The following is a 22,181-nucleotide window of genomic DNA, read 5'->3' as shown; positions in this document are numbered from 1 at the left end:
GATGGCTGTGCAGAGGATGGTCTATGTGGACAGCTTTACCCCAGATGCCTGCATACTTAGATGTGCCCGTTTTAATCAACCATGTGAGTTGCTAAATATTGAACCTTCATTAAATGTAACCATATTGCTACACTTTAGAGGCTCCTCTTTTCTTTTTTTATACATGACGCTACTTGTATATTAAGACATCGCTTGTATATCAAGTCAAAATTTATTTAAAAAATTTGCTTGTCTTGCAAGCGCTCTCAAACCAAGTTACTCTCAAACCAAGGTTTTACTGTATACTAGACAGATCAGTATTAAACATTTCATTCAGAATCCTATCATGAGAAATAATCAGTACCCCACATTTCAACATACCACTTTGAGAAATGCTTCTCTAGTCAATCCACCTAGCAATGGGAACCATCATATTAATGTCTTTAAAGATCTAGTTTTACAAGATGAACGAAAGAAAGTGAGTTAAGGATTTTTTAATTTTGATTAAATTTGTTGTTTTATTATCTTTGGTACAATAAATACTACACTATGAGTATTTTTTTCTTGCATTTGATGATTTACCCCGCCTGCTGTTTGAGAGTTCCCTGATGGCCTCATCTTAACGATTGGGAGATCCATTATATGATCTGACCCTTAAACAGTGATAACCAGAGAGGAAACACACCAGTAGCTGAAGGCGTTATTGCTGTCCTCTAATCTAGACAGCAACTCATTCTGGTGATTTGCTTTTCAGATATATGGTGAAAGCAAGACATCACATCTGACACCCAAGAATATTTTTGCACTTGGGAATTTTTTTTACTTTGATCTTTTTTTTTTACTTGGATTTGTTACAAAGAACACTATCGCTTTTGTGTATTTTAAAATCTTGGATAGATATTTCCACACTATTTCATATTTAAAAATTTTTTATGCACTTACAGCGCTGCAATATATTTATGTTATAACCTCTGTTGGCAACACACTGGGAAGTTTGCTTTTCGAAGATTCTTTTCAGTCAAACGTAACTAAAAGTAAGGAAACAGCTTTGGTCCTCCCTTCCTTTAACTAAAATTGCTAAGGTTTGCAAAAGGCATGGAGAAACCCTATGTAACAACAACTGCCTGCAAGTGCATCCTACCTTGTGAAGTGAAAGGCAGATTAAGGGCTTGGACCAATTGCACTATGCCTCTGGTTTACTGAAGGAACAAAAAAGTTGTAGCTGGGACCCCTAAATATCTATGGGATCAAGGACACCTGCCTAAAGCCTGCCATGCATGGATCTAAATTCAGCTGGTTCAGCAGGAATTGAATTTGGTTCATGTATGGAAGCCTGTTGAAAAATGTTCTCTCAGCGCAGCCAACTATAGCCATCTCCATACTGTCAGAATAAAAAGGCTCATCCGGCGGGATTCTTCTATTCACATAGAGAGTGTGAATGGGGGGGGGGGGGTTGAAGAATCATTTTCTTTCGTTCAACCTGCTGGCTGAAAAAAAAAAAATCTAATCCAAAGTCACCTGGTGGATTACCTGGCTCTGAGCACTATGCCCATGGTTTATTACAGAAGCATGAAGGCTGTACCAGGGTCCCCCTGGACATCCCCTGGGCCCTAAAAAGCTGTCCATCTTGCCTTGGGGTTAATCCGGCTCTGCTCCCTGCTAAAATTCCCTAATCCATTCCCGTATTGGTGTTGCCTCGCCTCCTGGTAAAATCACCCTGACTGCAAAAAAAAAAAAAAAGAAGAAGAAGCCCAACAAGGAAAGTAAGGCTCCTCAGAACAGCCACACCCAGCGTGCTAACCTAGGAATTAACGTGCCGATATTTGACCAATATTGTCACCGAGACAAAGCCCTTTCTGGTAGCATGACCCTTAACAGACATTTGTAGTTCAGTGTGGTTACTGCATGGTTCAACATAACTATTCTGGTGAAATGGAAACAACCTTTCAAATAATTCTTACTATATAACTCCATACTAAAGCAGAATCAACTTTACCCATTGGAACACCAGAATGGCGCAACGTACCAGTCAGAAGTTCTGTGTACAACATGTAGACAGCCTTGTTATCCCATGGGTTCTCACTCTGCAAGTCCACGGAGTGAAGGACATATTTTATGAACACGGTGAGGATCATGGTCAGAAGTATGGCATACTGGTGAATAAAGAAGAGGTAAAAGAGTATGACAATTATTCACCATTTAGGACAATATCAGTTAAAGACCTACTCTGTATGTATATACTGTATATCAGACTCTGCACATGATCACGGTAAGCCTTTTGTACGCTGTGCTATAATATACAGTATATGTACAATAAGGTTAATCACTCTGCCTTTTTTCCTTTATAGCAGTAAACAGAATTTGTGCATAATCAATTTACATACAGCATTTTTAAAACAAATGCAAGATATATATTCTCAGGGCAATCAAATTCCTAGGAAACTGTATCTGCAGAAAAAGGTTACATACGAGCCTAATGCCTCGTACACACGCATCGATTATTGGCCGACCGATCGGCCGTATTTTGTCCAGTGTTGTTGTGTTGGTTGAAATGTGCTCTAGACTGCACACTAATTTTCTTGGCCAACAAAAATCAACTTCAGAAGTAATGTCATGTGCTGGTTTACTTTCCGTGTGTTTTTTCTTCTCTGAGCATGCCCAGTCTTGCTCATCAGATTTTTGTCTGCCGAAATCTGTACTGACTGACGGAAAATCGGCCGTTATGTTGACGGCCAACAAAAATTTTATAGCCTGCACACCAAATTTTTTTCGGCCGAAAAGTCGGAGTCGGTTGTCGAAAGCATCATACTAACAAGCCGAAAATCGGCCGATCGGGCGTTGGCCGAAAATTCCCTTCCAATAATCGATGCGTGTGTACGAGGCATTAGTCAAACAATTTTTCAGATTGTGTAATTTAAATAAGTAGGCATGTTTAGCATTAAGAGCTTCCTACTTATGAACATAGAAAACTAGTGGGAAGCCAGATGACCATTTTGTCCAAAGTAACAAGCTAGAGTTCCAGTTTAAGGCAATTGGCATACCTGTTGGAAATGTATTTTTTGCTATACACATATTGCCTCAACTCTGAAGTGCATTTCCTACCTCTAGTCTACCAGAGGCCTTGGTGAGACAGTGTGGCCCCATATTTTTACAAAAGTATGCAACAAAAACCTCAAAACAAATTGTTTAGGCAGTGTAGACTTTTTTTTTTTTATTTTGCTGGATAGCTGGTAAGAGTTCAAGGAAAACATTTTGTATTGTTCTCTTCTGTGAGCTGCCCTGTCCATGTTCACCTTCCTTTAAAATGCTAGAAACAAATTGAACAGGGCGGTTGTCATTTTTGTGGTTTTGCTTACTGGATTTCATGCATATACATACTGGAGGTCTTCAGGTATCATTGATCTTTGTTGGGCTACTGGTGTGTCCTGCACCATTAAGGATGTATGAGCTACCTGCAGGCATAGATGCCTTCCATTTATTCATTGCCATATACATACATATGTACATACATACATACATACATACACACACACACACACACACACACACACACACACACACACGCCAAATCGTTTGATGGATATTAAAATGATCAGCCTACGGAGGGCTGTTCCCCACAAACGCTTACTGTTCAAACTAAGGAAGGTAGGTATGGACCATAAGGTGAGTACCTGGATAGAGAACTGGCTCCAGGGGAGAGCGCAAAGGGTGGTGATTAATGGGGAGTACTCTGATTGGGCGGGTGTGGAAAGCGGGGTCCCCCAGGGTTCTGTCCTGGGGCCAATCCTGTTTAATTTATTCATAAATGATCTAGAGGAGGGGATATCGAGCAAAATCTTGGTATTTGCGGATGATACTAAACTAAGCATGCAAATATCTTCTGGGCAGGATGTGGAAACCTTACAAGCGGACCTGAACAAAATAACGGGGTGGGCAACTACATGGCAGATGAGGTTTAATGTTGAAAAATGTAAAGTAATGCCCCTAGGTGCCAGAAACCAGAAAGCAAGCTACTCACTGGGGGGGGGGGGGGGGGGCAGTGGGTGAGTCTAGGATGGAAAAGGACCTGGGGGTCCTAGTGGACAACAGGCTTGGCAGTGGCATGCAATACCAAGCCGCTGCAAGCAAAGCCAACAGAATACTGGGTTGTATAAAAAAGGGGATTCACTCCAGAAATAGAGATTATTCTCCCACTCTACAAAACTCTGGTCCTGCCACATCTGGAGTATGCTGTCCAGTTCTGGGCACCGGTCCTCAGGAAGGATGTGCTGGAACTGGAGAAAGTCCAGAGAAGGGCAACAAAAATAATTAGGGGAATGGAGGACATCAGCTATGAGGAAAGACTACAAGCACTGAATTTATTCTCTCTGGAGAAGAGACGATTGAGGGGGGATATGATATCAATGTACAAATATTGTACTGGAAACCCTAGCATATGGGAAAAACCTATTCAGAGAAAGGAAATACAATAAGACGCGTGGCCACTCACTAAAACTAGAGGAAAGGCGGTTTAACCTTAAAATATGCAGGGGGTTCTTCACTGTAAGAGCAGTAAGGATGTGGAATTCTCTTCCACAAGCAGTCGTATCAGCAGGGAGCATTGATCGTTTCAAAAAACTATTAGATGGGCACCTTAAAGACCACAACATACAGGGGTATACAATGTACGGTTAACAGTAGACACAAACACACACATCATAGGTTGAACTGGATGGACTGATGTCTTTTTTCAACCTCACTAACTATGTAACTATGTAAATTCAAAGAACACCCAGAAAATCAAAGTGAAAAAAAATGATGCAGCAGGCAAGTTCATTTTGCTGAAATTTCATTGCAGCAACTCAAAAATGGTACTCAGTAGTTTGTATGGCCCCCACATGCTTGTATGCATGCCTGAAAACATTGGTGAATGCTCCTAATGAGATGACGGATGGTGTACTGGAGTATTTCCTCCGAGACCTGGACCAGGGCATTACTGAGCTCCTGAAAAGACTGAGGTAATACCTGGCGGCGTCAGATGGACTGAAACATAATGTCCCAGAGGTTTTCTACTGGATTTAGGGCAGGCGAGCATGGGGGCTTATTTAATATCAATTCCTTCATCCTCCAAAAACTGGCTGCATACTCTTGGCACATGAGGCAGGGCATTGTCGTGCACCAGGAGGAACCCAGGATTCAATGCACCAGCGTAGGGTCTGACAATGTGCCCAAGGATTTCATCTCGATACCCAATGGCAGTCAGGGTGCCATTGTCTAGCCTGTAGAGGTCTGTGCATTCCTCCATGGATATGCCTCCTTAAACCATCACTGACCCACCACCAAACCGGTCATGCTGAATGATATTACAGGCAGCATAACATTCTCCATGGCTTCTCCAGATCCTTTCAGGTCTGTCACGTGCTCAGGGTGAACCTGCTCTCATCTGTGAAAAGAACAGGGCGCCAGTGGCAGACTGGCAATTTCTGGTGTTTAATGGTGGCAAATGCCAATCAAGCTCCATGGTGCAGGGCAGTGAGCACAGAGCCCACTAGAGGACATCGGGCCCTAGTAGTTTGGTCACAGACATTCACACCAGTGGCCTGCTGGAGGTCATTTTGTGGGGCTGTGGCAGTGCTCACCCTGTTCCTCCTTGCACATAGGAGCAGGTACAAGGCCTGCTGATGGGTTAAGGACATTCTACGGCCCTGTCCAGCTCTCCTCGAGTAACTGCCTGTCTCCTGGAATAAACTCCATGTTCTTGAGACTGTGCTGAGAGACGCAGCATACCGTCTGGCAATGGCACGTATTGATGTGCCATTCTGGAGGGATTTGGACTGCCTGTGCAACCTCTATAGGGTCCAGGTATTGCCTCATGCTACCAGTAGTGATACTGACTCTAGCCAAATGCAAAACAAGTGAAAACAGTCAGGAAAGAGAATTAGAGGAAACAAAAAATAAAAATAGAACTGTGGCCTCCACCTGTAAAACCATTCCTGTTGTCTCATTGTTGCTTATCTAGTGCACCTGTTAATTTTATTAAAACCAAAGCAGAAGAAACTGATTAAGAAACCCCTCTGCTACTTAACTGACCAGATCAATATCTCAGGAGCCTAAATGACTTGATGCTATACTCTGATTAAAAAGGAGTTCCTTTAATGTTTTCGGAGCAGTGTATCTTAAGTTAGGAGCTCTTTGTTAGACTAAATTTAGCAGTTGCCATTTACGTTTAACACTACTTAAGAGTCGGTTCACACTATAGCGACAGGACTTCGGGGCGACATGAACAAGTCGCCGTGCACCGCGACGTCGGTGCGACTTGCACGGACTTCACATAATGGAAGTCAGTCAATGCAAGTCGCTCCGACTTCGAACAAAAGTAGTGCAGGAGCCTTTTTTTAAGTCGGAGCGACTTGAGTCGCTCCTATTAGAACGGTTCCCATAGCACAGAATGGAGCACGACTTGTCAGGCGACCAAGTCGCCTGACAAATCGGAGTAGTGTGAAATGGCACTTAACTTTTAACACTATATAATGAAAAGCCAAATTTGACTGGAGTTACAAAAAAAAAAAAAAAATATGCATCCTCCATTTTTTCCTCTATTCTCGTTTTTTTCTGTGTTTTTGTATTAAAATGTATAGCTTTTAATGCCGGGATAACCACACAGTGATTGGATTGTAAGATGTTGACACTGTTCAGTTGATCATTTTCTACCTGGCTTAGTTAATTTTTAAATTGACTTTTCTTGAACCAGTTGGTCACGCAAAGCTCACATTTTAGCAGATACAGCGTCAGTACTGAAAATCGGTGCTTGCACTGTCTGTCCTTATGTTGTGAAGCGCTGCGTAAACTGTTAGCGCTACATAAATCCTGTATAATAATAATAATATTGCACTGTATGGCTAACTTTATCGTTCAATTGGTAAGAACTTTTGCCTTGCAGCGCTAGACACTACCTGCATGGAGTTTACATATTCTCACGGTGCTTCCATGGGTTTCCTTCAGGTACTCTGGTTTTCAAAGATAGGTTGGTAGGGTAACTAGACCAGTTATAGGTGGGGGAGGTGACCACTTTTTGCAATATCGTATAACGTTTATATTGGTCAGGCAACGCACTGACACCTTTGCTGCCATTGTGCTATGTGCTGGGTGTTCAGTGTGACCCTGCGCCTTTAAGAAGGGGTGGGCTCCCTCCAGTCACCTGTCCTCCATCTATCTCATCAGAATGCATGTGCTCCCATTGTGGAGACTCTTTAAGGGCTCTTTCACACGGGCGTTCCTTTTTTTTTTGCCCGATCAGGTCCTTTTTTTTTTTTGTAACGGACACGGATGACACTTGTGTCATCCGGTCCGTATGCGGGTGAAAAACTGACATAATGCATGTCTATGTAAATACGGATGTCTGCGGATGACACCACTGACATCTGTTTTTGCTTCCGTTCCGTTTTTTGAAAGGAAGAAAAAATAGGGTTCTCCTCCGTTCAAAAAAACTGAACTGAACTGACAAAAAAACGGATGTCAGAGGATGATCATCCGTTGACAGCTCTCTAAAGAATGCAAAGTCCCTTAAACTGAACTGCAGCACGGTGGCCAAGACCATACAGCAGTTTAACAGGAAAAATTCTACTCAGAACAGGCCTCCCCTTGGTCGACCAAAGAAGTTGAGTGCACGTGCTCAGCGTCATATCCAGAGGCTGTCTTTGGAAAATAAATGCCTTGCTGCAGAGGTTGAAGGCGTGGGGGGGGGTCAGCCTGTCAGTGCTCAGACCATACACTGCACACTTCATCAAACTGGTTCGCATGGCTGTCGTCCCAGAAGGAAGTCTCTTCTAAAGATAATGCACAAGAAAGCCCACAAAATAGTTAGCTGAAGACAAGCAGACTAAGGATATGGATTACTGAAAACATCTCCTGTGGTCTGATGAGACCAAGATAAACTTATTTAGTTCAGATGGTGTCAAGTGTGTGTGGCAGCAACCAATTGAGGAGTACAAAGACAAGTGTGTCTTGCCTACAATCAAGCATGGTGGTGGGAGTGTCATGGTCTGGGGCTGCATGAGTGCTGCCGGCACTGGGGGAGCTACAGTTTATTGAGGGAACCATGAATGCCAACATGTTCTGTGACATACTAAAGCAGAGCAGGATCCACTCCCTTCGGAGATTGGGCCACAGGGCAGTGTCCCAACATGATAATGACCCCAAACACACCTCCAAGAGGACCACTGCCTTGCTAAAGAAGCTGAGGGTAAAGGTGACGGACTGGCCAAGCAGGTCTACACACCTAAACCCTATTGAGCATCTGTGGGGAATCCACAAATGTAAGGTGGAGGAGTGCAAGGTCTCTAACATCCACCAACTTTGTGATGTCGTCATGGAAGAGGACTCCAGAGGCAACCTGTGAAGCTCTGGTGAGGGTGAGCTCATGTGATATGTGTACTCACTTTTGTGAGATACTGTATGCATGTGAGGTAGGGACCTTAGACTGTAAGCTCCTTGAGAACAGGGACTTGTGTGAATGTAAAAACAAAATGTAAAGCTCTGCATAAATTGTTGGCGCTATACAAAAGACTTGCAATAAATAAATAAAAAAAAAAAAAAAAAAAAAAAAAAAAAAAAGACCCCACTTAACCACTTAAGCCCCGGAGGATTTGGCTGCTAAAGGACCAGGGTTTTTTTTGCGATTTTTTACTGCGTGACTTTAACGGACAATTGCGCGGTCGTGCGACGCTGTACCTAAACAAATTTGACGTCCTTTTTTTCCCACAAACAGAGCTTTCTTTTGGTGGTATTTGATCACCTGTGCGATTTTTTGATCACGCGCTATAAACAAAAAAAAGAGCGTAAATTTTGCAAAAATAACAATATTTTTCACATTTTTTTAAATGAAATTCCCCCCAAAAAAAAGTAAAAATCAAAATGTTTTAACATTTTTCGGCCAATTTGTTTTATGCTACCTATGTTTGGTAAAAAAAAAAAAAAAAAAAAAAAAAAAAAAAAAAAAAAAAAAAAAAATCGCAAAAAGCGTATTTTGATTGGTTTGCGCAAAAGTTATCGCGTTTACTAACAAAGGGAAAGATTTTTGTCATTTTTGGTGTTTTTTTTTAACGCGTAATGGCGGCGATCTGCGATTTTTTTTTCGGTAATGCGACATTGCGGCGGACAGATCGGACCCTTGACTGACATTTTTGACACTTTTGGGGGTACCAGTGACATTACTGCAGTAATCAGTGCTATACATATGCACTGTTACTGCAAAAATGACACTGGCAGGGAAGGGGTTAACTTTATTGGACAGGGAGGGGTTAAGTGTGTCCTAGGGGCGTGATTCTAACTGTGCAGGGACATTCCTATTGGTGTAAAAGCAAAGATCAACCGTTCTACATAGTAGAACGGACAGATCTTCACTTTTACACAGGGAGAACTGACAGGCAGCTTGTTTACACAAGCCGCTCTGTCTTTCTCCCTTCACAGGAGCGATCGCAGAGTGACTGGCGGACATCGAGTCCGCCGGTCACACGCACTGACTTGTCTGTGAACGAGCCGCGGCGGGCGCGCGCCCGCCCGCGATAGGCTCGCAAGTCAGTGACAGGCGAGTGACGTACCGATACGTCACTCTGCCTGGCCGGGGCTGACCGCCGCAGTATATAGTCGTGCGGCGGTCGGCAGCCGGTTAAAATAGCCCATGCTAGGCATGGCTGAAAGATTGGTACATCCAATATACACTATATTACCAAAAGTATTGGGACGCCTGCCTTTACATGCACATGAACTTTAATGGCATCCCAGTCTTAGTCGGTAGGGTTCAATATTGAGTTGGCCCACCCTTTGCAGCTATAACAGCTTTAATTCTTCTGGGGAGGCTTTCCACAAGGTTTAGGAGTGTGTTTATGGAAGCGCATTTGTGGGGTCAGGCACTGATGTGGAAAAGAATGCCTGGCTTGCTGTCTCTGCTCTAATTCATCCTAAAGGTGTTCTATCGGGTTGAGGTCAGGACTTTGTGCAGGCCAGTCAAGTTCCTCCACCCCAAACTCGCTCATCCATGTCATTATGGACCTTGCTTTGTGCACTAGTCCAAACCATTTGGGGAAGAGAACGGCGTGGGGTTGTTTTTCAGTGATTGGGCTTGGCCTCTTAGTTCCAGTGAATAGAACTCTTAAGGTGTCAGCATACCAAGACAGTTAGGACAATTTAATGTTCCCAACTTTGTGGGAACAGTTTGGGGATGGCCCCTTCCTGTACCAACATGACTGTGCACCAGTGCACAAAGCAAGGTCCATAAAGACATGAATGAGCGAGCTTGGGGTGGACGAACTTGACTGGCTTGCACAAAGTCCTGACCTCAACCGGATAGAACACCTTTAGGATGAATTAGAGTGGAGACTGCAAACCAGGTCTTCTCATCCACATCAGTTCCTGGCCTTACAAAATGCGCTTCTGGAAGAATGGTCAAACATTCCTATAGACACATTCCTAAAGCTGGTGGACAGCCTTCCCAGAAGAGTTGAAGCTGTTATAGCTACAAAGGGTGGGCCAACTCAATATTGAACCCTACGGACTAAGACTGGGATGTCATTAAATTTCATGAGTGTGTGAAGGCAGAAGTCCCAATACTTTTGGTAATATAGTGTATGTATCAGAACAACCCTACAGGTACCCTATTTTGTGTATGATGTATTTACTTACCTCAAAGCCAAAGACTAGCTGAACAGAGGCCCCGCGGGTGACCAGACTGTGATAAGCATGAGACACAAAAAGAACATCCATCACACCTAGCAAAAGCATCAGTGCTGAAAGAGAAAAAGAGTGACAAGCACAGTAAGTACAGTTAATAAAAAAAGAAAGAAGTGATGTCAATTATTTTATTTCAAACAAATACATAGAGGGGAAGAGAAACAAGACATGTTAATACAATCACACTATTGAATACAGTGGCTGATGCATGATGCAATACTCATGCAAGGAATATTATGGAAAATAGTCAGAGCGTAGACACCACAATGGAGACTGGCAGCCTGGGAACAGATTTGACTTTAAAGTTATTTATAGGAAATACAGCTGTATGCAAAACACATAACGGCCAACAAAAGAAGAAGTGATACTAAACTGCTCTATCACAGAGGTGTATGCCAAAAGCATTTAAAAAGATCCATCAGAAAAAAGGTACCATCAATGTTCTGGAACATGACAGTGACAGCTGGTTATAGGGGCTGATTTACCATGGCTTTATGACAGCTCAAATCTATTCTCTGCAGGTAAGGAGGGAGGGAATGAAAAGTCTCTGGCAGTCTATGCCTATTACTGTTCATCAGACATACCAATGTAGCACTGCCCCCTAGAGGGCTGCTAAGAAATACACCTTGTGGGTCCCCTGGGTTACCATTAGCAACCGATAGCAGGCAAAACGGCATTCAAAGTCCTTGGCTCAGACAATAATCAGTCTAGGGGATGTTGGTTTTTGTGTTTTTATTTGGAACTGGGATGGGAGAAGGGATGAGTGGGATACTCCAACTATGAACTATGCACAATTCTGAGGACACTAGCTGCAATGTGTGCGACAAGGCCGCTACTTCACCTTGCCACTGAAGTGAAGATAAAAAGTATGATCCTGTTTGAGTTACTCTTCAGGGTCTAACTTGGCACCCCCTTTCTAACTTGCTGTGTGCGCTGAACTCCCGTCCACTGACACTCTTCCAGAGCGGTCCCCTTTCTTGGGCAGACCCCTGGCAAGCTTCCCGGTAATCACGGACACTGTTCTTCCCAAGGTTGCTTCTGCCTCAACTCCGCTTGTCAGTCTCCTGGACCTCCTGGCTCAGCACCACACTGCTGGTTCACTAGGCTGACTGCCTGTGACCACTTTACTCAGCAACAGGAGGAGAGACAGCCGTCAGTCACCCTCCTCCTGGGACCTGGCTTCCCGCCCAAAGACACCCTGTCACTTGTGTGCCTGTGGCTTTTATAACAAATCCCAGAATGCACTACTGTTGTGCCAACCCACTAGGATAGTCATAAAAGCCCGTGTGTCACTGGCTGGGTTTCCTCCACTGTCCAACAGACTCCCCTATTGGATACAGTGGGGACACTCACTCAGACCAGATGAATCACACATGGACACATGAAACAGGCCTAACTACTGATCAGGCTCCCCTGATGAGCAGATGGAGACACTAGGTTTTTACCTACCTAGCACCTACCTAGGAGGGTGCTACACCAATAAAACAGCAGAATTATAGAGAATAGAGACAACGGTGAGAGGGAAAAAACTAGGCCTTTATTAACTAAATTTCAGCTTCCCCATCTACGTATATACCGCTTGAAGATCAGAGCAATTTTATACATTAATGCTACCGACCTATTCATTTGGCAAGAACATGATTGTTACTGAAGCAATACATACAGTGCTGTGCGAAAGTATTCGGCCCCCTTTAACTTTTTGACCTTTTGCCACCTTTCAGGCTTCAAACAAAGATATAAAACTGTAATTTTTTGTGAAGAATCAACAAGTGGGACACAATCATGAAGTGGAACGAAATTTATTGGATATTTCAAACTTTAACAAATAAAAAATTGAAAAAATTGGGCTTGCAAAATTATTCAGCCCCCTTAAGTTAATACTTTGTAGCACCACCTTTTGCTGCGATTACAGCTGTAAGTCGCTTGGGGTATGTCTCTATCAGTTTTGCACATCGAGAGACTGAAATTTTTGCCCATTCCTCCTTGCAAAACAGCTCGAGCTCAGTGAGGTTGGATGCAGAGCGTTTGTGAACAGCAGTTTTCAGTTCTTTCCACAGATTCTCGATTGGATTCAGGTCTGGACTTTAACTTGGCCATTCTAACACCTGGATATGTTTATTTGTGAACCATTCCATTGTAGATTTTGCTTTATGTTTTAGATCATTGTCTTGTTGGAAGACAAATCTCCGTCCCAGTCTCAGGTCTTTTGCAGACTCCATCAGGTTTTCTTCCAGAATGGTCCTGTAATTGGCTCCATCCATCTTCCCATCAATTTTAACCATCTTCCCTGTCCCTGCTGAAGAAAAGCAGGCCCAAACCATGATGCTGCCACCACCATGTTTGACAGTGGGGATGGTGTGTTCAGGGTGACGAGCCGTGTTGCTTTTACGCCAAACATAACGTTTTGCATTGTTGCCAAAAAGTTCGATTTTGGTTTCATCTGACCAGAGCACCTTCTTCCACATGTTTGGTGCGTCTCCCAGGTGGCTTGTGGCAAACTTTAAAAGACACTTTTTATGGATATTTTTAGGAAACTTCTTTCTTCTTGCCACTCTTCCATAAAGGCCAGATTTGTGCAGTATACGACTGATTGTTGTCCTATGGACAGAGTCTCCCACCTCAGCTGTAGATCTCTGCAGTTCATCCGGAGTGATCATGGGCCTCTTGGCTGCATCTCTGATCAGTCTTCTCCTTGTATGAGCTGAAAGTTTAGAGGGACGGCCAGGTCTTCGTAGATTTGCAGTGGTCTGATACTCCTTCCATTTCAATATTATCGCTTGCACAGTGCTCCTTGGGATGTTTAAAGCTTGGGAAATCTTTTTGTATCCAAATCCGGCTTTAAAACTTCTCCATAACAGTATCTGGGACCTGCCTGGTGTGTTCCTTGTTCTTCATGATGCTCTCTGCGCTTTAAAGCAGACCTCTGAGACTATCACAGTGCAGGTGCATTTATACGGAGACTTGATTACACACAGGTGGATTCTATTTATCATTTAGGTCAACATTGGATTATTCAGAGATCCTCACTGAACTTCTGGAGAGAGTTTGCTGCACTGAAAGTAAGGGGGCTGCACGCCCAATTTTTCAGTTTTTTATTTGTTAACAAAGTTTGCAATATCCAATAAATTTCATTCCACTTCATGATTTTGTCCCACTTGTTGTTGATTCTTCACAAAAAATTACAGTTTTATATCTTTATGTTTGAAGCCTGAAATGTGGCAAAAGGTTGAACAGTTCAAAGGGCTTTAAAGTTCATACAAGGCTTTCTTTCATCAACATTTTCTTGCAAAAAAGTATTTTAATTTTTGCAATTATTTTGTTATTCAGTCTAAAAACAAAAAAGCACAAAAAAAACTGCTTCACAGTGTTCTATTTATGTTTTTACACAAAATTCACACATTTTCTCAATTGAAATTCATTAGAAAATGCTGTAAACCTTAGGTGAAAGCTGTGTGATGCATTTGTGAAAACATTTAATAGGCCCTTGGTGATACCATAGAAAGGGCAATCATATTGTGTGATTTGACCTGTTTATTATGGCACTACAATGACAATTTCGCCACAAAACATGGCAATATGCATCTATACAACAATTTGCCACAATGCTCTGTACCTGAGGAAGTAGTGAGGTCATGATTCAAAACGCATGGGTGGTCGCATAATTTCCAAATTTGTCGTATAGCGGCCATTTCACCTGGCGCCACTTGTTGTTTGGCGGGGTTGCCTCCCCATTTGGTGGGCAGGTAGCATGTGGGCTCGGTATTTGCGTCACTCTCGGAGGCCCACCCTTTGGCGATTCTGTCCAAGGTGACTCCAAGGCTTGATTCCTTGGTCCCTGCTTTTCATCCACAGGTGGCCCTCACTTGACCTCCTTGTGGCTCCATTTAGAAGTGAGGAAGGAGCGCTCTCACATTACTTGGGCTTGTGTCCCTCTATTGGTCGCCGCCCAGGAGATGTGGTAGCCTCTGGGAGACACCAGCTACCAGGGAGATATATATTGAGGTAGGAGGAAGGCTGATACTGAGCCGCCATTTTTACACACCATGAGGCATACTTGACGTTTTTATCGTGAGTCTCTTTTTTGGCATTACTCTGGTGGAACATCTACTATGGGCTGACGCCTCACTTTGGATTTTGAATCTTTTCCTCAGCCATTAATACTGGTTCCTCTGGCTTTTTGGTACAACTCTTGTGAGCACGGATCTTAGAATTGTGTGTTTTCCCCTTTACATATTTTTTTGAGGTAAGCTCCTACCTGTGAACCCATAGCATATTCTTGACTAGGGCCGATTTACTTTGTGTAAGCACTTCTCCCTAGGTTTGCTTGATTCTGGTTAGATACAATATACGTTCTGTCTTTTTTATAGTTCTTCCATGGTGGGTCTCCCCAATGGCTGGTGAGGTGGTCAGGATTAATATACCCCTTTTAGGCAATGGTTGGTGTATGCTCTATGGTCAAATTCTAGAAGATTGGGTACAATATAAATTTAAGGTATTTAGATTTATTGGTACTTTACCACAATTATAGCAGTTCTTCCTTCCTTTTTTTCTCTCTCCTCTTCCTTAGATGGATATGGGCTTCATGAATTATTGTGTTTATGTGACATGTCTCATTGATGTTTTGAAAGATATTCACAGTCGCAATATTAATAATCAGACATGTATTATCTGATATTATTTTAGTGATTGTTTTGTCTGTGTGAGATCCAAGGTCCGGAGGAAGCGGGTCATTCAGCAAAACCCCGCAACCTACAATAGATGATCTCTGAGTATTTTATATTCATGTCTTTCCACTACCTGTTGTGGTTAAATTGGAGTCTAATCAGACATTGTGCAACCTTATGTGATATGTTTCAACTATGCAAATAAAGCTGTAATATTTTTTTAAAGTTTCTGTGTTTATAATCATTTGGAGGTATATTTAACGTCCCACTGCACACCCAATTTGTCTTCATATATATCTATATAACAACAATTTGCCACGATGCTCTGTACCTGAGGAAGTATTAAGGAACGATTCAAAAAACTTTTGTATTCAAATATTTTTGAAAACTTTACAAGAATCAAACATTCATGAGGTGTGCCACATCATTGTCTTGCGGCCTTTTCTATATAATAGATGTTGAGTTTGCACTGTTCTGCTGCACCACAATTCAAACGATGAGTGCTGCCAACCCACAAAAGATTGATAAATATCTCCATAAAATAACAGAAATAGCAGAAAAATTGTAGCAGATACTACATGGATCTGGCATTAAAGAACTAGTCCATATATAAACGGTAAACGTTGTTAAAACATATTACCAAAAGATACCAACCGGTTTGCCAGCTTCATTTTACACAGAAACCACTGCCTCCTAGGATGCATCTCCAAGATACCTAGATATTACTTAGTTCAAGCTTTTTAGGGCATACCTTGGGTGCCCAAGCTCCGATACCGGTTGCACAACATCCACCATAAGCCTCTGATTTGCACCGCATTGCTGTGCAGATCACGTGCGATGTCTGTGCAAATGCAAATTTAGCCATACAGCCGTATGGCTGAATTCGCACAAAAAAAAGGTGCAGGGACCTATTTTCCCCCTACACTGAAATTGGATTGCATGCAATCTGATTCCTGTCTGAATTCACAGTTTGAACTGCGATCTGCGAACCAATCTGGAGGTGTTATTAACTTTGTATTGGACACCCACAGCAATTCGCAGAGGGCAGTGTGAACTGCCTGCGGGGGTGATGTGATGCGGGAACTTGCCGTAGAATTGCGCTGTTTCCCGCATTGCATAGGTGTGAACCCAGGCTAAAACTGGAGTCCTCATGTACTAAAGCATCAACTGTGAATTAATATGTATGGAGCCATCAAAAATGCATATTTTCACATGTAAATAAAAATATCACCTACCAAGAATACGGAAATGAAACAACCAGGAAATGTTTGGACTGCGTTCCATCTGTAATGAAGAAAGAATGCAATCATAAAGCAATCACAGAACCTGTAGCTCCCAAACAGTCCCCACTCTGGCAAAGTGTTACATGACACGGAACACTACAAATCTCCCCACTGTTGTATGGAGGCTTGCTCACGCCCCATTCCAAACAAAACAGGTTATTTGAAAATTGGTTTATGCATAACAGCGTTACATTTCAAATATATTTTATTACATGTAATTTATCCAAGGCATATGACCCCTGAGCTGCCCAGTGGATGAACAGATCTGTATTTAATATTTTTTATTTTTTTTTTTTTTTTTATTGTGCTATTAAAATGTTTCCACCCTAACATAGTCATTTTCTACAAACAAAAGAGATGGACTTTGAACAGCAGAAACAAATTGTTCTTTTTAGGCCCCTTTCACACTTTTGCAACGCAATTTTGCCGCGATTTCGCGGCGCGATCTTTGCCGCGATTTTGAAAGCATGGGCAAGGCTATATGCCTCAAAATGCATTAAAATCGTGGCAAAGTAGTGCAGGAACTACTTTGAAGTCAGTGCGACTTCAAAATGCACTGATATGAATGGGGCTCATTGAAAATAATGGAAAACGACTTGTCATGCGATTTTGCGGTCCAAAATCGCGGGACAAGTCGCACTAGTGTGAAAGGGGCCTTATGGGAATGATGGGAATGTGGGAGTTGGAATTACTTTGTTCGTACACAGAGAAAAACACATAACTTTCCAAACCTACAGTGGGTACGGAAAGTATTCAGACCCCCTTACATTTTTCACTCTTTGTTATATTGCAGCCATTTGCTAAAATAATTTAGGTTCATTCTTCTTCCTCATGAATGTACACATAGCACCCCATACTGACAGAAAAACACAGAATTGTTGACATTGTTGCAGATTTATTAAAAAAGAAAAACTGAAATACCACATGGTCCTAAGTATTCAGACCCTTTGCTCAGTATTTAGTAGAAGCCCCCTTTTTGATCTAATACAGCCAGGAGTCTTTTTGGGAAAGATGCAACAAGTCTTTCACACCTGGATTTGGGGATCCTCTGCCATTCCTCCTTGCAGATCCTCTCCAGTTCTGTCAGGTTGGATGGTAAACGTTGGTGGACAGCCATTTTTAGGTCTCTCCAGAGATGCTCAATGCTGAGCCATTCAAGAACAGTCACAGAGTTGTTGTGAAGCCACTCCTTCGTTATTTTAGCTGTGTGCTTAGGGTCATTGTCTTGTTGGAAGGTAAACCTTCGGCCCAGTCTGAGGTCCAGAGCACTCTGGAGAAGGTTTTTGTCCAGGATATCCCTGTACTTGGCCGCATTCATCTTTCCCTCGATTGCAACCAGTCGTCCTGTCCCTGCAGCTGAAAAACACCCCCACAGCATGATGCTGCCACCACCATGCTTCACTGTTGGGACTGTATTGGACAGGTGATGAGCAGTGCCTGGTTTTCTCCACACATACCGCGTAGAATTAAGGCCAAAAAGTTCTATTTTGGTCTCATCAGACCAGAGAATCTTATTTCTCACCATCTTGGAGTCCTTCAGGTGTTTTTTAGCAAACTTTCATGCGTCTTACACTGAGGAGAGGCTTCCGTCGGGCCACTCTGCCATAAAGCCCCGACTGGTGGAGGGCTGCAGTGATGGTTGACTTTCTACAACTTTCTCCCATCTCCTGACTGCATCTCTGGAGCTCAGCCACAGTGATCTTTGGGTTCTTCTTTACCTCTCTCACCAAGGCTCTTCTCCCCTGATAGCTCAGTTTGGCCGGACGGCCAGCTCTAGGAAGGGTTCTGGTCGTCCCAAACGTCTTCCATTTGAGGATTATGGAGGCCACTGTGCTCTTAGGAACCTTAAGTGCAGCAGAAATCTTTTTGTAACCTTGGCCAGATCTGTGCCTTGCCACAATTCTGTCTCTGAGCTCTTCAGGCAGTTCCTTTGACCTCATGATTCTCATTTGCTCTGACATGCATTGTGATCTGGAAGGTCTTATATAGACAGGTGTGTGGCTTTCCTAATCAAGTCCAATCAGTATAATCAAACACAGCTGGACTCAAATGAAGGTGTAGAACCATCTCAAGGATGACCAGAAGAAATGGAAAGCACCTGAGTTAAATATATGAGTGTCACAGCAAAGGGTCTGAATACTTAGGACCATGTGATATTTCAGTTTTTCTTTTTTAATAAATCTGCAACAATGTCAACAATTCTGTTTTTCTGTCAGTATGGGGTGCTATGTGTACATTCATGAGGAAGAAGAATGAACCTAAATGATTTTAGCAAATGGCTGCAATATAACAAAGAGTGAAAAATTTAAGGGGGTCTGAATACTTTCCGTACCCACTGTATAGCTGATATCTCCCTTCATAGCCAATTCTGTACCAGGGAATCTTGCAATCACTCTTGGAAGACTTGTTCCTACCCTAAATTTTACAAAACATACATTTAAATCTGTTAAGAGAGATATACAAAGGCTACCAATTCTGCCACTGCCCTGGTATGCAGAACACAAAATCAGAGAAAAGTCAAAATTCCTAAATATGCATCATTTTTAGTGACTCCAAATATTGAAGTAAGTGGAATCTGCATCATGACCAGACAACTAGCACTTTGAAAATGAATGGCAAACAAAGGAATCCACCTTGTTTCTTTCACAACAGGTTTCCTTTAACCTCCCTGGCGGTATGATTCTTTCGGATTTTAGGTGCTGAAAGCGGTACCATTATTTTGCATGTAATTCTTAAGAATGAGCAGCCCAAACCAAGTATTTACATAGGATTTTTTTTTTCTGTGCGTTCTAACATCTCGGGTATGATAAAGTTTGAAACACAAAATCATAAATAATAGAATAAAAAACTATAAATAAGTTAAAGTAAGTATGTGTATATATATATATATATATATATATATATATATATATATACACATACACATACACACACACACATATATACATACATACATACATACATATACACATACACATACACACATAAAAAGTACAGTAAAACTGCAGGAAAGGGCACTGGGGGGCAAACTAATGTGTTTTTTTTTTATTTTGCATTGTATCAGTGTGTTTGGTGTGTTTTACATTTGAATTTGCCGCCACGTCACAGGAGACGGAAGCTGGGGCACGGAGAGGATCGGGAGGAAGATCCGCCGCTAGACACCGCCGAGATACATCGCTGGATCCCGGTGACAAGGTAAGTAACCCCGCTTTCAGGATCCAGCGTTCTTCCTAGCGGTACCCTTTTGGCTCTGAAATTTAACCCCGAGCCACGCTCGGGAATACCGCTAGGAAGGTTAAAGAAGCAATCAGTAATTAATTGTCTTCCCCAATCCACTGACATTCTGGGTCATACACAACAAGGCGAATGGTGAACTATAAACTCTCTAATCTCCGAAATCACCATCCAGAATGCAAAAGCAAATCAGGACCAAGGTTGGCAGCAGGAGAGGATGGTACCTGGCATCAAAATGACTTAGGGAGGGTCACAGAGAGGCTTATGGATTACAATTAACACACGCTCACCACTGCCATTGCAGCTCTAAACTTACTTCAACCCTTTGACTACCATCACATCATCGATCAGCTAAGAGATGAATGTCCATTATACTAAAGTGGAACTGAATCCATTTTACAACAGACCACGAGCAGGCAGGCTATTACTGCAGAAGAGACATGCATCGTCTCTTCTGTGATAAAATACACCTACCTGCCTGTTTGCAGTCTTCTGCATCATGTAAATGGAGCTGTGCATCCACAGCTCGGCTTACATCATCGGCACGGTCCATGTGTGCTAGAATGACTGACTTCTGCACATGCCTAGGAGTTACATCTTTCCACACTGGCCAATAGAGATGCCTGAAGACTGGCACCCAGGGAGAACATGACAGCGAGGGACCCAGACTATTAGAGAGGAGGTGAGTAAAGTGCCTTTAATTACGCTAGAAGTATATATTATTTGGCATTACAGTTAATGCATGGCAGCTAGTCAAGTAGTATTTTCAGAAAGGAGTGAGCAATGGAGGTCTCTACATTAATCTCATAACTGGTTTCCTATAAAGCAGCAAATTTTCTTTATACTTTTTTCCATGCCAGCAAAACATAACCAAGGAAACCATCGCCCAACCTTTATCATGTTATGTAGGTCACCAACAATGGTCAAGAAAATTTCACTTAACATATAACCCTATCGCTTTGTGTCATATTTTACAAGAGAGTATAAAAAGGTAAGCACAGACACCAAATGCATTTCATGTTACTAGTATGTAATAATAAAAAATAACTTACAAAATCCACACGATCCTCAGCTAGCCAGTGGAAACATTTGAGGAACAGCAGAAGAGTGAAAAGTGCTACAAAGCGAGGGCTGAAATCATCCCGGAACACTGTGAAAGCCAAACATGTTTCTGTAACAGCGTACCAGGAGCGCTCCAGAAGATGCTGGCACCAGAAGAACACCACAGCAAAAACACAAAAAAAAAACACAGGGAGAACAAAGATATATGTTACTACACAGAGAACGTCAGTGTGGATACATAAAAGAACATACAGTATATGTGAACTGGTTTTCTGCTGGATAGAAAGCATGGCATTAACTGAATGTTAATAGATCTATGGTACATAATATGTATTATATGCAATTTCTAGGATACCAGACTGCCAAATTGGTGGGCAAACCACCGTAGCTTCCAAAAATACAGAACAAATATACTAAAAGTAAAAGGCTAACATTTACATCAAGTAGAAAAAGGTCCTAGCGCTTATGGATCTCTCATAAACCAAATTAAATGAGCGGTGGCTGCTGCTGACTGGTGAGGTGTATGTGCCTTTAAATGTGAACGTGTATAGGTCAGCTTTGCTCAAAGTGTCAACCAATGCTTACAATATATTGAGAACAGTAGGAGGGCGAAACGCTAGCGAGGCAGAGAACGTGTGACATCATATCCGGCTATTGTTACTTCCGGTCGGTGGAACGCACGCTGCGTGAGCAGCAACCACCGGACCATACATCTGTTTGCAAGTGCAATATCTATTTTGTCTTCATAAAGTATTTAACGTATTTCACCATGGCGGGCAATGTCTCCTGTTTTAGATGAGGGGAATTACAGCCAGCAACAGCTTTCCAGCAGCCTTGCAGTGTGATACATGGACAGCAGTGAACCATCTATATTGGAGGAAAAGTACCTTTATATAAAGGCTCTTAATACACAGAGTTCCAGCGAGTGGGGACACTGAGGGAGAGCACCAGCACTTTGGAAGAAGTGGAGCACTGAAGCACTTTTCACACAGTGCACAGTTCATCAAGGGACAATTTATTTATTGAAGGACATTCCTATTTGCCATATATAGTTTATATACAGTATATTTATTCACTATTGATTTTTTACGCATAATCAAGCATGATTTGCACTCAGCACCTTGTATTTATTTATTTGCCATATGTAGTTTTATATACAGTAAAACCTTGGTTTGAGAGTAACTTGGTTTGAGAGCGCTTTGCAAGACAAGCAAAATTTTCAAATAAATTTTGACTTGGTTTACAAGCGATG

At 42.3% G+C, this 22,181-nt stretch overlaps 1 protein-coding gene across 1 annotated transcript in view; it reads right to left on the bottom strand.

Moving 5' to 3' along the window:
• SYVN1 (synoviolin 1) overlaps positions 1-22,181 on the bottom strand; it is a 60,891-nt gene that overhangs the window by 20,724 nt on the left and 17,986 nt on the right. The window contains exons 3-6 of the mRNA XM_082270682.1: positions 20,920-21,072; positions 16,586-16,634; positions 10,639-10,742; positions 2,006-2,132 (exon numbers count right to left, since the gene is read on the bottom strand). Of these exons, the coding sequence (XP_082126808.1) occupies positions 2,006-2,132; positions 10,639-10,742; positions 16,586-16,634; positions 20,920-21,072 (433 nt within the window). The remainder of the gene's footprint in view (positions 1-2,005; positions 2,133-10,638; positions 10,743-16,585; positions 16,635-20,919; positions 21,073-22,181) is intronic.

This window comes from Pelophylax lessonae, assembly GCF_965119305.1.
Source record: "Pelophylax lessonae genome assembly, chromosome: 10".
NCBI classification, from domain to species: Eukaryota; Metazoa; Chordata; class Amphibia; order Anura; family Ranidae; genus Pelophylax; species Pelophylax lessonae.
Note: the sequence above shows the minus strand (reverse complement) of the source record. Positions and strands in the feature narration are given on the sequence as shown.